The sequence below is a fragment of the Grus americana genome, chromosome 2 (assembly GCF_028858705.1).
Source record: "Grus americana isolate bGruAme1 chromosome 2, bGruAme1.mat, whole genome shotgun sequence".
Taxonomy (NCBI): Eukaryota; Metazoa; Chordata; class Aves; order Gruiformes; family Gruidae; genus Grus; species Grus americana.
Genome location: NC_072853.1, coordinates 169,015,428 through 169,027,753, shown reverse-complemented (window position 1 = coordinate 169,027,753; position 12,326 = coordinate 169,015,428). Strand labels below are relative to the sequence as shown.

The window sequence follows — 12,326 nt, the reverse complement described above, 5'->3', positions numbered from 1 at the left end:
CCCGCGGTGGTGCCAGGGCTGCCGCACGGCCCAGGCAGAGACGGGGCTGGAGGAGCTGGCATCGCCTTTACTGAGCCCGGGAGGCGGCACGGCACGGCACGGCACACCTGCGCCTCGGTGTCCCCGCGGCCACCTCCGTCCTGCGTGGCACAGGGTGCCCAGGCCGCCGCCGGCCCCGGGGCAGGTCACTCCTGCCGGTAGGTGCCGTTGTAGGTGAAGGGCCGCGGGTCGACGCAGGGGCCGGGGCTGTCGGGCGTCCAGCGCTGGATCTCCAGCCGGGAGAAGGTGGGGGGGTCCAGCGGCCGGACGATGACGGGGCTGCGCGAGGCCACCGAGGGGTCCTCGTCGAAGAAGTTGAAGGGGCGCAGGAAGAAGCCGACGGCGTTGCCGGGGGTGGCCGTGTTGGGGATGTCCTCGGCGTGCGGGACGTGCAGGAAGCCGACGGTCACCCAAGCCACCAGGTCCTGTGCGGAGGGAACCGCGGCCGTCGGTTTGGCACGTTGCACGGCGGAAACCCCCCCCCACCCCGCTGCTTGCCGGCGGGTTCTGCCAGCCCCCCCAGCTGCGATGCCCGGGCTGCCGACCCCCCCAGCTCCGTCCCCGGGGCTGTCACCTGGTCCTCGATGGTCTCGTTGTTGCGGATGAAGCCCTCGAAGCTGACCAGGGGCTCCCAGGGGTCGTTCTGCGCGTAGATGCTGCTGCTGCTGGGCTCGTTCTCGTGGTGCCGCGTCACGGCCAGGTGGTACCTGCGAGGGGCAAGGGCAGGATCAGGCCCCTCGCCGGGGGACGGAGCAGACCCACGCGCGTGGGTGCCGGGGCGGGGGGAAGAAGGATCCCTCTCCCACCCCCGCCCGGGTTCCTCCAGCCGTGCCACCCGCTGCCCACCCGCACAGGGGGGACTCGGGGCCGGCGGGAGGCGAGGGGTCCCGGCCGCATCCCCGTGACGCCAGACCCTCTCCGGGGGTCACCCCGCAGCCGTGACCGTGACCGGCTCAGCCGAGGGCACGAGGTGCGGCCAGGGGAAGGTCCCGGTGCCGTGACCGCAGCGGCTGGGTGACGCTCGGGGCTCGGCGCACAGACAGCGGGGCTGGCCGTGCCGGAGCCCGCCGGGGCCGGCAGGAGCCGCGTCCTCGTGCCGCGGGGACCCCCCCGCCCCACCTGCCCCAGGAGACGCCCTTCTCCTCCTGCCAGCCGCGCGGCAGCACCCGCCCGGCGTGGGAGCTGTGCTGGATGCGGTAGCTGCGCGGGTGGCCCCAGCGGTTGCGCCGGTGTGGGTTGTAGAAGAGCAGGTAGCGCGGCAGCGCCTTGCCGAAGGGGAAGGCGGCCTGGCGCTCGCTGCGGCGGGGCTCCCGGTGCAGCCAGGGCTGCACCACGCGGGCGCCCGGGCTCCAGGGGTTGGAGATGTTCTCGAAGCGCACGTCCATCGTCTCGAAGCTGTTGCCGGTGCCTGCAAGCAGAGAGGCCGTGAGCGGCAGCGGCGCCCGGGGTGCACCGGCTGCCCTCAGACGGCAGCCCACCCGGCAGCCCCTTGACCGGGACGCGGGGCTGGGACCCCACCGAGATGCCGCCTTGGGGGGTGGTCATCTTCAGAGGGTCCGGGCGGTGCCCAGACACTGACGGTCCCCGGGGACGAGGCTCCCAAACCCTTGGAACAACACGTGGGGTCTGGTCCCACCTCCCAGCACCCTGCCCGGAGCCAGGGGGACGGCGGGGGGCTGCACCTGCGATGTCCAGGTCCACCTTGTAGTGCACCAGGTGGGTGTGGAGGTTGCCCAGGACGTGGCTGTGGACGCGGCTGCCGTAGCGCCGGCCCTGCGGCGTGTAGAAGGTGGCGTGGATGAAACCGGTGGCGTGGACCTTGGCCTCCATCACACCGTTGGGGTAGAGGAGGAAGTCCCAGATGTAGTCGTAGTTGTAGACCGTGGAGGTGGTGCGCAGGACCAGCGCCTGCCCCTCCAGGCCGGCGTAGAAGTGGAACCCCCCCTGGAAGTTGCTGTCGAAGTGGCGGCGGAGCGGAACACCGGTGGGCAGCTCGAAGACGCAGATGGCGCGGGAGAAGCGCACCGGTCCGTCGGCGTCGTAGAGGTGGTGGGCGTCCAGGTAGGTGGCCGCCTCGGGGCAGTCGATGCCGCGGGCCAGCTCGTAGGTGACGGAGCCCATGCCCCAGCCGGCGTCCATGTACTTGGTCTGCATGGCGGCCGGCGTGTGCCCCCCGTAGAAGGCGATGGCCTCTTGCACGCTCACCTCGTAGGCCAGCCGCTCCCCGTTGAAGCGCAGGTCGAAGAGCTGGAGGCCGGCGGAGGAGCGCAGGCGGAAGGCCAGGCTCCAGCCCCCGTACTCCAGCCGGTTGCCCCGCAGCCGGTACCGCCGGCCCTGGGGCTCGCACACCTTGGCCCCGTGCACCTCGGTGGGGGTGCCGGTGGCGAAGCTGCCGCGGGGCTCGTAGCTGGAGAAGAGCTGCCGGTACGGGGGCTCGGCCAGGCGGGCCACCGCCAGCGTCCCCCGCTCGTAGCTCTCGGCCAGCTCCTGCGGGCTGGAGAAGTACTGCCCGTTGTACCAGAGCCGCTGCACCGCCCAGCGCCGCGGGTCGGGGTCCCGGTGGTCCACCAGCACCTCCAGCCCCACCGGGTGCAGGAAGAAGCCCTCCACGAAGCGTTGCAGCACCAACCAGCTGCGGCGCTCGCCGGGCGCCAGCCCCCGCGGCGCGATGTCCGAGAAGGTCAGGCAGCGCCGGGAGCAGTTGTGGTACCAGAAGCCGGTGGAGTCGCGCAGCAGCCGGTAAAGCGGCTCCATCGCCTCCGCCAGCGTGCGGTGCAGCAGCTCGTACTCCAGCTGCGTCATGGGCCGCGCGGTGAAGGGGATGGTGCGGCCCCCCTTGAAGCGCAGCGGCCGGTAAGAGCTGGGCCGGGGCAGGGGCCCCACGGCAAATTCGGTGATGTTGGGCTCCGCCTGTCCTCCGAAGAAGACGACGGCCCGAGCCTGGCGCCAGGGCCGGGGGCCGCCCTGGTCCAGGTAGCGCAGAGCCAGCTGCTTCTTGGGGGGCAGCAGCTCCACCATGAAGAGGGTGTTCTTGGCCAGGGGCCCCCCCCGGCTCGGGGACAGCCCCAGCTCCGGGCGACTCATCAGGAAGGTCCGCACAGCCCGCAGCTCAGCCGGAGACAGGTCGGCGAAGATGGAAGCCTTGTCCGGAGGCGGCACGGTGGGGCCGGGGCCGGGGCCGGGGCTGGGGCTGGAGCTGGCCGTGACACCCAGCACGGCCAGCGCCCAGGCGAGCCGGAGCAGCCACATCCTTGGGGGACCTGGGGACAGAGGGAGCAGTCGGGCACGGGGCCGCGTCCCTGCCTGCAGCCGGCCGTGACCAATGCTGTCCCTGGGGATGGGAACAGCCGATCCCCTCCCCTCCGCCGCAGCTCTCGGTGCAGATCTGGCACTTGCCCTGCGCTGCCTGGGCAGCCCCGGCCCTTCCCCACCAGCAGCAGCTGACAGCGCCGGCACCCCGGCAAAATGTGGCACCGTGGGATGACAACGGCAAGTGCCGTCCCGTCCTGCCCTGCAACGCTGCGCCGGTGAGGCAGGCAGCGCGCTGTGCCATGCTGTGCTGTGCCGTGCCGGCTCTCCTGTCCCGGGGGAGCATGAACCCTGTTGGGCGCTGAGCACCGGCCCCGTGGGAGCACCCAGCCCCTGGGAGCCCAGAGGGAGCTGTCAGGGTGCTGGGGGTCCAGCCACAGGCACAGTCCCCCCAGTTGAGGGGTCCCTGCTGCCGGCCTGAGTCCGGGGGGCTCTGCCGGAGCCCAGCCAGTGGGGGCCCAGTGAACGCCGCAGCGGTGGTTAACGGGAGAAGAGCAGGAGGGGACCGGGCTGGCGTCCGCAGGCCGTGGGGGGCTAGAGGCGATGGGCATGCAGCGGCACCCCGCTACGGCCAGCACCTGGCACGGGGGCTGCACGGTGACACTCAGCCCTGCCCAGCGTATCGTGCCAATGGACGGGACCCACCCAAAGACTGGGGGGACGCTGGCTGGTGGGGCTGGGGGGCTTTTGGGGCAGGGAGGGATCCATGCTGTACAGGGACGGAGCGTGGGTCTCACCTCCCACCGGTGGGACAGGGGCACGGAGGCACGACCAAAGCCCCGATGGTGCCCCCACACTTATACGGGGGTCCTGCTGCGGGGCTGCTCCCTGTGGAGCCCAGTCGGCCGCCCCCGGAGCCCCCCGCGTGACCGTGGGGCTGCCCTGGCACCCCAAAGCACCCGCATGCCGCAGCTGCCGGGCGGCAGGGGGGCAGGGGGGCTCTGCACCCACCCCAGCGCAGCTGCCGGACCCCGACCTGGAGCCGAGCACCCCACCGGGGCGGTTGAGACGAGACCCCCGCTGCCCCGGCTCCCCAAGGCGCAGCCCCCCCCCCCCCGCAGACGGCAGGCAGAGCCCCCCCAGACCCCTTCCTCCGCCCCCCGCTCACCTGCCCACGCTCTGGAAATCTGCCTGCGCGGCGCCTGCCCGCTCTCTGCCCGGCCCCGCCGCCCCGGGGGCGCTGACCCCCCCTCCGCCCCCCCGCAGCGCCGGGCCGGGGGCCAGCCCCTGCCCGAGCCCGCCCGGGGTCAAGGTCGCTGCGGGCGGGGCCCGTCCCCCCGCTCCGCAACACCCCGCGGGACTGCGGCCCCCCCCCCCCCCCCGGGGGATGCGACCCCCGCTCCGCCGCCCCGCACCTGCGCGCTCCCGCCGCCGCTCGCCGCCGCGCTCCCGCCCGACACGCCCACGCGGGGGGAGCCGGGGAGGGGCCCCATGCCCCACGCGGGGGGGGGGGGGGCGTTGGAGAGACCCCCTCGCAACCCCCCCCTCGCATCCTCGGGGCAGGACCCGGGTGGGCGTGCAACCCACGCACCGTGACAGCAGCCCCTGGGCTGCGCGCGGCGTGGGGGCTCCTTCGGGGCGCATCCTGCGGACGCCCCCCCCCCCCCCCCCCGCGCTGTTGAAGGGAGTGAAGCGGGGGGGGGGGGGGAAGTGTGTGCTACCCCGCTCCGCCTCCCATCCCGCGCGTGGGGCTGCACGCCCGGCCCCTCGCGGGTTAATGAACACCCGGCAGCCACGCAGGCTCCGTCCCCGTGGCCGCCCGGTCGTTCCGCCCCCCCGTTCCTGGGGCTCCGCTCTTTATGGCCTCGCTGCGATCAAACTCCAGGGACAAGGTCAGATAACAGCTGGGACAAATCCACGCGAGACCGCGGCCACGCAAAGGGGCCGGAGGAGCTGCGGGGACACACACACGGGACTCCCTGGCCCTGCCACCACAGCCCCCCGGCCCGCAAAAGCACAGAAGCCCCAGATGCCCCCCCCACCGGTGCCTCCTCTCCGTGGGTCATCGCGTCTCTGTCCTGCGTGGGAAGTGGGTGCCGCAGGAAGGTCTCCATGAGGGTGTCCGTGTCCCCCCCCAGTACCCTGCGGAGCCCCCAGCCCCGGCAGCCGGGGGGGGGGGGGTGCGGGATCTCCTGGCGGGCAGAGGAGGAGGAGGAGGCGGGGGCGGTGCCCCCCCTCCCCACGCACCGTGTCCCGGCCAGGCGCACTGCTCAGCGCCCGGTTAATGATTACCGGGGTCAGGCGGGTCCAGCCGTGCCCCCCCCAGCGCTGCCCGTCCCTGTCCCCTCCCTGCTCGGTGCCGCTGCCCCCACGGACGTGACCCCCCCCAGCCCGGCCACCCCACCCCCCTCCCCCGTGCCGCTGGGACACCCGTGGGGGAGCAGGGGCCGTGCTGGAATCGTGGGGGGACCCAGCCAGGTCCCCCCCCGGGGTGCGTCAGCAGAGGACAGGCAGGAGGAGGGGGGGCAGGATCACACCCCCAGGGGCCGCTGGCTCCTCGTCGCCCGCTGGCACCCACGGCCCAGAGCACCCACGACATCGCCCACGCAGCCCCTGCACCCACACGTGGAGTTTGGTGATCCCTCCCCGTGCTGCCGGGGAGCCGAGCACTCGTCCCCTGGGACAAGGGGCGCAGTAAGGGGGGGTCTCACCCCTGCCCAGGGCACACGCACCGCACGCCGCCTCCCGCGGACACACGAGAGACACAAATTTTGAATGAGAACTCGGGGGGAAAGGGAAAAAATGGACCGGTGATAAACGGGGGGAGCCGACCGCCGGCCCCCAGAGCCCTGGTGCCTCCTGTCCCGCGGGCGCTGCAGCCCCCCCCAGAGCCGCCGGAGCCCAGGTCCATCCAGCTCCTGCTCCGGGAGCATCGTGGGTGCCCCTTGGGTGCAGGGTCGGGGCTCCTGCCCCAGCTGGAGGTGCGGACGGACGGACAGGCTCGGCAGCCCCCGCAGCTCCTGCCCCTGGGAGGAGATGCCCACCCCAGTCTGGCCACCCCAACCAGCCCTGTCCCCGTCGGCAGAGCTCGCCGCAGCCGCCCGCCCGCTGCACCCTGCCCCGGTACAGATGGGCAGCGCTGAGGGAGCGGGGCCGGCCACCGTGCAGGAGACCCTGGAAGCCGTTCCCGGGGCGTCCCCCCTGCTCCCCGGGGCTGCCCCCCAGCCCGCAGCCCAGCAGGGCTGTGCGGTGGGAGCGAGCCCGAGGCTGCGGCACGGCCGGCGATGAGCTGCGCTCCGGGGAGCCTCCGTGCCGGCGATTTCCCTGGGGCCCAGAGCAGCAGCAGCCGCGGGGAATGACGCTGCTGCCGCGGCTGTTTCCAGCCCTGTGCACTGTGCAAGCCATGAAAAATTAAATATTTGGGTGTTCAAGACATTTCCTGTTCTACAGCAAGAAAACCCAGGATGCAAAACATCCTTTGCTGGCCTGTATTTAGGATTACTCAAGGCAGCGTCAGCTCAGCACTTGCTGGAAAGTGCCTTGAGTAAGCAAAAACGTTCCCCCCAGCATCTGCTCTCACGGGACGATTTTGGTGCTGACGCCCCGGCTCGGCCAGTTTTATGGTCTCCCGTGGGTTTTACAGCTGGCTGAAGTGATGGGGACGCTGGCCGACACCAACCACATGTCCCTTCCCTGCCATGGTCCCCACCAAAATTTTCACCCCCCTGGGCACGTGGAGGGATGATGCTCTGTGGGGCCGGATCCTGCCGGGACACACTTTGCCAAACCTGCGGGTGCAGAGCCAGCGTGGCACACGCTCGGTGATGTCTCACGCCCGCTGCCCCCAGGGACGGGGCTCTGGGCCGTTGGGCCTTCATGAGCCGGCGCTTTCCTCCCGGTGCACGGCAGAACCACGGAGAAAAGCTGCGGAAGCGCCCGCGCTTGCAGGAGCGAAGCCTGGGTGCATAATGGGAGCCGCAGGACCAAACCCCGCCGCTGAGCAGCATCTCCCGGTGAGCCCTTGCAGAGTGCCAGGGCAGGACGAGGAGGACGACGGGGCTCGGCGGAGCTCGTGTCGGCACGGCCGCGTGTCGGACCTCACGCTTGGAGGGAACCCCCTCGCTGAGGGGTGCTGCGGGGAGCCGCGGGGAATTTGGCCAGACGCCTCCATCCCCCAGCCGCGGAGAACACAGTGGGTCGGCACGCGAGCTGCCGTGGGGCTTTACACCACGGTGGCTGTGCCGGGATTACTGCCGTGGGGGATTACCCGCGGCTGAGCAGGGAAAGCTGTCACGTCGAGATAATCCGTCACGGAGAAAGGCCGGTTAGCCGGTGCTGCTGGTGCTGCCGGGCCGCTGGGCTCACCACGCAGCCACCGCACGCTCCGGTGCCGCACCGTGCACCGCCGGGGCTGCCCTCCCCAAGCCCGGCTGCTTCTCCAGGACGATGGGCGCCGTGGGCAGAAGGACCAGCTGCCAGCACGGCACAAACGCGCGGCTCCGGGAACCCCTCGGGTTTGGTCACCCGCTCCCTCCCAGCGTGCCAGGACGGGGGGAGCGATTGTGCAGGGGTGGGTGCACGGGGGGGGGGGGGCCACGGGCTGCCCCAAGTGCTGCAGCGCCCATTGGGTGCTGGTGGACGGGGACGTTGTCCGGGAGGGGGCTCACCCCAGCACACCCCCCCCCCCCCCGGGGCTGGGAGCACCCGGCACCCGGCTCTCTGGCCATGGGACTCAGCGGGACCCAGCACCCAGCACTGCCCCCCTGTCCCCCCAGGACTCCCGGTGCTCAGGGATGCCAGAATGAGTCCCGGGATGTCCCGCTGCCCCCCCCCCCCCCAGCTCTGCCCTTTCTCCCTGCTGGAGGAGACGAGGGATGGGGGGCAGGAGCCAGGCTGGGGGGGTTTGGCGCTGCCACACTCCCACTCGCCCCCTCCCCAGAGACCCGCAGACCCTTACGGCCCACCGCCAGGCCGCGGTTTGGGTGCGTTTGTCCCGTTTTACCCAGCGCTGCTGTCGCGCTGCTCGGGGCCAAACGCAGCGGGGCGAGAGGCTGGAGCCGACATGGCCGGGGGGGGGGGACACACGACCTGCGGGGAGGGGTTCCCCCACCCGTGACCGCCCCCTGGGTGTGGGACCGGGACGTGTCCCAGCGGGGACCCCCCGAGCGGGCGGGCAGGCAGGCACCGTGGGTGGTGTCAGCCCCTCCCGTGGGGCCATCCCACCCGGCCCCGCTCCCCCCGGGATGGGGGGGACGCACAACCCCACGGCAACGTCTCTGCCTGTCCTCCGGCACCCCGTCCCCATGGCAACGCATCCCCTACCCCTCCAGTACCCACAGCTACACCCCGTCCCCATGGCAACGCCTCTCCAGACCGCCGCCCCTCCCATCCCTCTCCTTCCCGCGCTGTTCCCATGGCAACGCCTCCCTTAGTCCCGCCCTCCCACGCCCCATGGCCACGCCCCCTAGCGCCTCCGTCCCCATAGCAACCCCCACCGCCCCTAGGAGGGGGCGGGGTTCTTTGGGGCGCGCGCACGGCCCGGCAGGGGTCGCGAGGCGGCCGCTCTACGGTGGGTGGAGGGGCTGCTGTCGCTATGGCAACGCGGCCTGGCTGGGAGCACCGGCCTGAGGCGCCGGGCGCTGCCTTAGCCCCTGGCCCGGCCGTCGCTCTCCCCTCCCCGGCCCTTCGCCGCCTCAGGTGGTTGCCGTCCCGGGGCGCTCCCCTCGGGCTGGAGCCCGGCCAGTACCGGCACCGCCGGCCCGAGTCCCTGCGTCGGACAGCAGGGCACTGCCGTGCAGGCGAGGCCCAGTAGGGGCAGGGCTGGGCTGGGCTGGGCTGTCGGGGCCGACCTGCTCGTACCCCCGCCAGGGTGTGGGAGGGATCCTGAGGGCCTGGCGGCCACGGCCTAGCAGCCTCGGCAGTGTTTGTAGGGTCCGGAGATCCCGCTGAGGGCAGAGAGAGGCTTTACAGAGTGATGGCATCGGAGGAACCAGCTGCGGGTCAGACTGCAGTGTGCCTTGGTTAGAACTGGGAACCTCCTCGTGCCCAGATGAAGCCTTGGAAGGAGACGTTTGAAATCTGCCCACACATGTTCCCCAGTGCTTGTGCAAGAAGAGTCCTGGAGGACATGTGCTGTCCTCCACATTAACATGGTTATCACATCATACAGGGGAGTTTTATGGGGCTCTTTGTAGGGTTGCCGTAGCCATTGCCTTGAGGAAGGTCGGGGTGTCTCTCAAGAAAACTTCATGCAAGTCCAGCGAAGCTCGTGGTTTCAGAGGAGTAAGAGTTCTTCTTCAAAAGCCAGAGCCCCAGAAGACATAAAGGACATGGCAGGCAGGCCAGGTGCCATCACAGCTGATGTGGAAGGGCACAAGGACCTTTTAGAAACAGAGTGGTTTCACCAGGTGGATGCGGAGCAGCAGGCTGACTTGGTGCATAAGTGATGGTTCCCCAGTGGGAGTTTGAAGTGCATCTTGGCAGCGACAGAAACTCTCCCTAAGCCTGCTTGGCTGTTAAAAGAGTCGTATTTGCCATTTTATTGGTCATACTGGGCCAAAGCTGTGGTTGTAGAGTGCTTTAGCAGCCTTTTAAAATCTGAGATGCAGGGACAGTGATCCCTGATGTGCTCCCGGAGTACAGGAGCGTTTGCCATCACAGCTCCTGCAGAGCCGTACGCACCAGCTGCTGACTTGGGCTCACGGAGGACTTGGAAAACTGTTCTAGTTTTAAAAGAAAAATTCCTCTGTTTCTATAGAAGGAAACCACCCGAGGATGTCTAGAATCAAAGGAGCCTTTGAAACAAAACTTGTGAGTGACTGTTTATGTTTCGTAGCAGATTATCAACCACATGCAGAGAGCAGTGCAGGTGATAAATGGCCGTGGGAGAGCAGAGGCCGGTGCTTCCTCTTGCTGAGCAGCAACTGTGGCAGAGCTCGTGGCTTTGATGAACCTGCCTCTGCCAAAGGAGAGGCGAGAGGAAAGCGAGTACTAAGGAAATGGGTGAGGTGGCTGGATAAACCTGATAGTTAAGTGGAACTGCTCAAGTGTGCGGAGGTTAGAGAGCCTGCTGCAGTGGGGGTGTGTGTGTGTGTGTCTGGTCCTGCAGGTTTTATGCTGCTCTGTCCAGAAACAGCCTGGGGGGAGTTTGCATAGAGCAGCAAATCATATTTTACAGTGCAGCGGGTTAACTGTTCAGAGCCTCCACACACAAACAGTATGAGCAGATGGATGACGGGGTAGTATGTGTCTTCAGCATCTACTCAATCAGCATGGAGGGGTAGGAAGAGTATCTTGAGCCCCCCTTCATGCTCCTATGCTGTCCCTGGGCAGCTTGCCTTCACTTTCAGGGCACATAGGCATCCTTTCCAGACATATCCCAGAACGCTCACCTGCCGGAGCCTTTCCATGCCCTGTTACGGCGTGTTCCACCAGGGAAAAGATGAGAGAATTTGTCCCTGTTGGACGTGTCAAGCTGCATTATTTCTGTTAGTGCAGAGCACAGTGATGCCTTTATTGGGATAGTGAGGGGGAACCAGACGAGCATCTCTCATTCTGTTTTTTAAGGTGCCAATCTCAAAAGCTTCACGTTTATAGAGTATATGTGGGCTGGTGGTGGCAGGAACTGGAGAGATCCTCCCTGTGCTGGAGCCTGAGACAGACCTGGCCTTTGGGATAACCTGGCGCTCTGGAGGAGGCAGCAGCAGTTCTGCAGCCCTTGAAAGGCCATCCCTGCTAAAGGAGGAGGCTGGAGATCCCAAAATGCTCTGCAGAAGCAGCTGCTCACAGTATTGCCAGAGGTGCATTGGACATGTCTCTGGTTTTCAGTAAGGTGAGATTTACTCACAGACGCTCGCTTCTGCATCACTGTTAGTCCACAGTGAGGTTCTCGCCTCTGAACACATCGCTCTCCTCTTGAACTTCAGTTTTGAAATGGGGTCCTGCTTGCTTCACCCGGTGCCCCCCGTTCCTGTGCTGGAGAGACCATGAACAGGCAAGCGATCTTCCTCCGCTCTCTCCAGCCACTCGTGACTTAGCAGAGCTCCATCACCTTCCTGACAACTTCTTCCCTGAAGCTGAAGCCTCCCAGCCTGCTATTCCTCGTGTTCCAGCTGATCCCTTTTGGGAGCAGAGGCCCAGGAATGCTTGCTCTGCAGAAGGATTGGGTGAGCACGGAGCGAAACATTCTCTCTTGTTCTCCCTCTGTCTCGGGTGACTCCTGACATCTGCACTGGTTTTTGACCTCCTCTCATGCCTTTGGCCTGTCTCCCAGGCACGTCCCGAGTGCTGCTCACCGATTAAGATGGGGCAGGGAGCAGTCATACCTTTCCTTAGAGTTTTGCCAGCTGACTTAAGTGTGGTTGTGCACGGGGGCTCTGACAACATGATAAACCAGAGAAGAAACGTACCGCATGGCTTTCTGTGAATATGTGTGCCACTCTTTTCCCTCATGGGAGATCTCCCTGCAGAGAAAAGCTAGCGGTGTGCCCCAGGGGTCAGTGCTGGGTCCAATCTTGTTCAACATATTAATTAATGACCTGGACAGGGGACAGAGTGCACCCTTAGCAAGTTTGCTGACGATACCAAACTGGGAGGAGTGGTTGGCACACCAGGAGGCTGCGCTGCCATTCAGTGAGATCTGGACAGGCTGGAGAGCTGGGCAGAGAGGAACCAAATGAAATTCAACAAGGGCAAGTGTAGGGTCCTGCGCCCAGGGAGGAATAACCCCAGCACCAGGACAGGTTAGGGAGTGACCAGCTGGGAAGCAGCGCTGCGGAGAAGGACCTGGCAGTCCTGGTGGACAACAAACTCTCCATGACCAGCAGTGTGCCCTCGTGGCCAAGAAGGCCAATGGTGTCCTGGGGTGCATGAAGAAGAGCGTGGCCAGCAGGTCCCAGGGAGGTTCTCCTCCCCCTCTGCTCTGCCCTGCTGAGGTCACATCCGGAGTTCTGTGTCCAGTGCTGGGCTCCCCAGTTCAAGACAGACAGGGAACTACTGGGGAGAGTCCAGCGGAGGGCTGCGAGGATGATGAGGGGACT

The 12,326-nt window shown here is 67.6% G+C and overlaps 1 protein-coding gene across 2 annotated transcripts; it reads right to left on the bottom strand.

Moving 5' to 3' along the window:
- Positions 1 to 47: 47 nt before the first annotated feature.
- On the bottom strand, positions 48 to 4,947 carry AOC1 (amine oxidase copper containing 1). 2 transcript variants are annotated; one of them, XM_054818370.1, is made up of 5 exons: positions 4,704 to 4,947; positions 1,722 to 3,299; positions 1,159 to 1,447; positions 614 to 746; positions 48 to 464 (listed from the first exon to the last, which is right to left on the bottom strand). In XM_054818370.1, the coding sequence occupies exons 1-5, from the start codon at positions 4,930 to 4,932 to the stop codon at positions 186 to 188; spliced, it is 2,508 nt and encodes an 835-aa protein (XP_054674345.1). In that variant the 5' UTR covers positions 4,933 to 4,947; the 3' UTR covers positions 48 to 185. The 2 variants fall into 2 exon arrangements, with proteins under 2 accessions (XP_054674345.1, XP_054674346.1); XM_054818371.1 differs by lacking the exon at positions 4,704 to 4,947 and adding an exon at positions 4,457 to 4,607.
- Between the last annotated feature and the right edge of the window lie 7,379 nt (positions 4,948 to 12,326).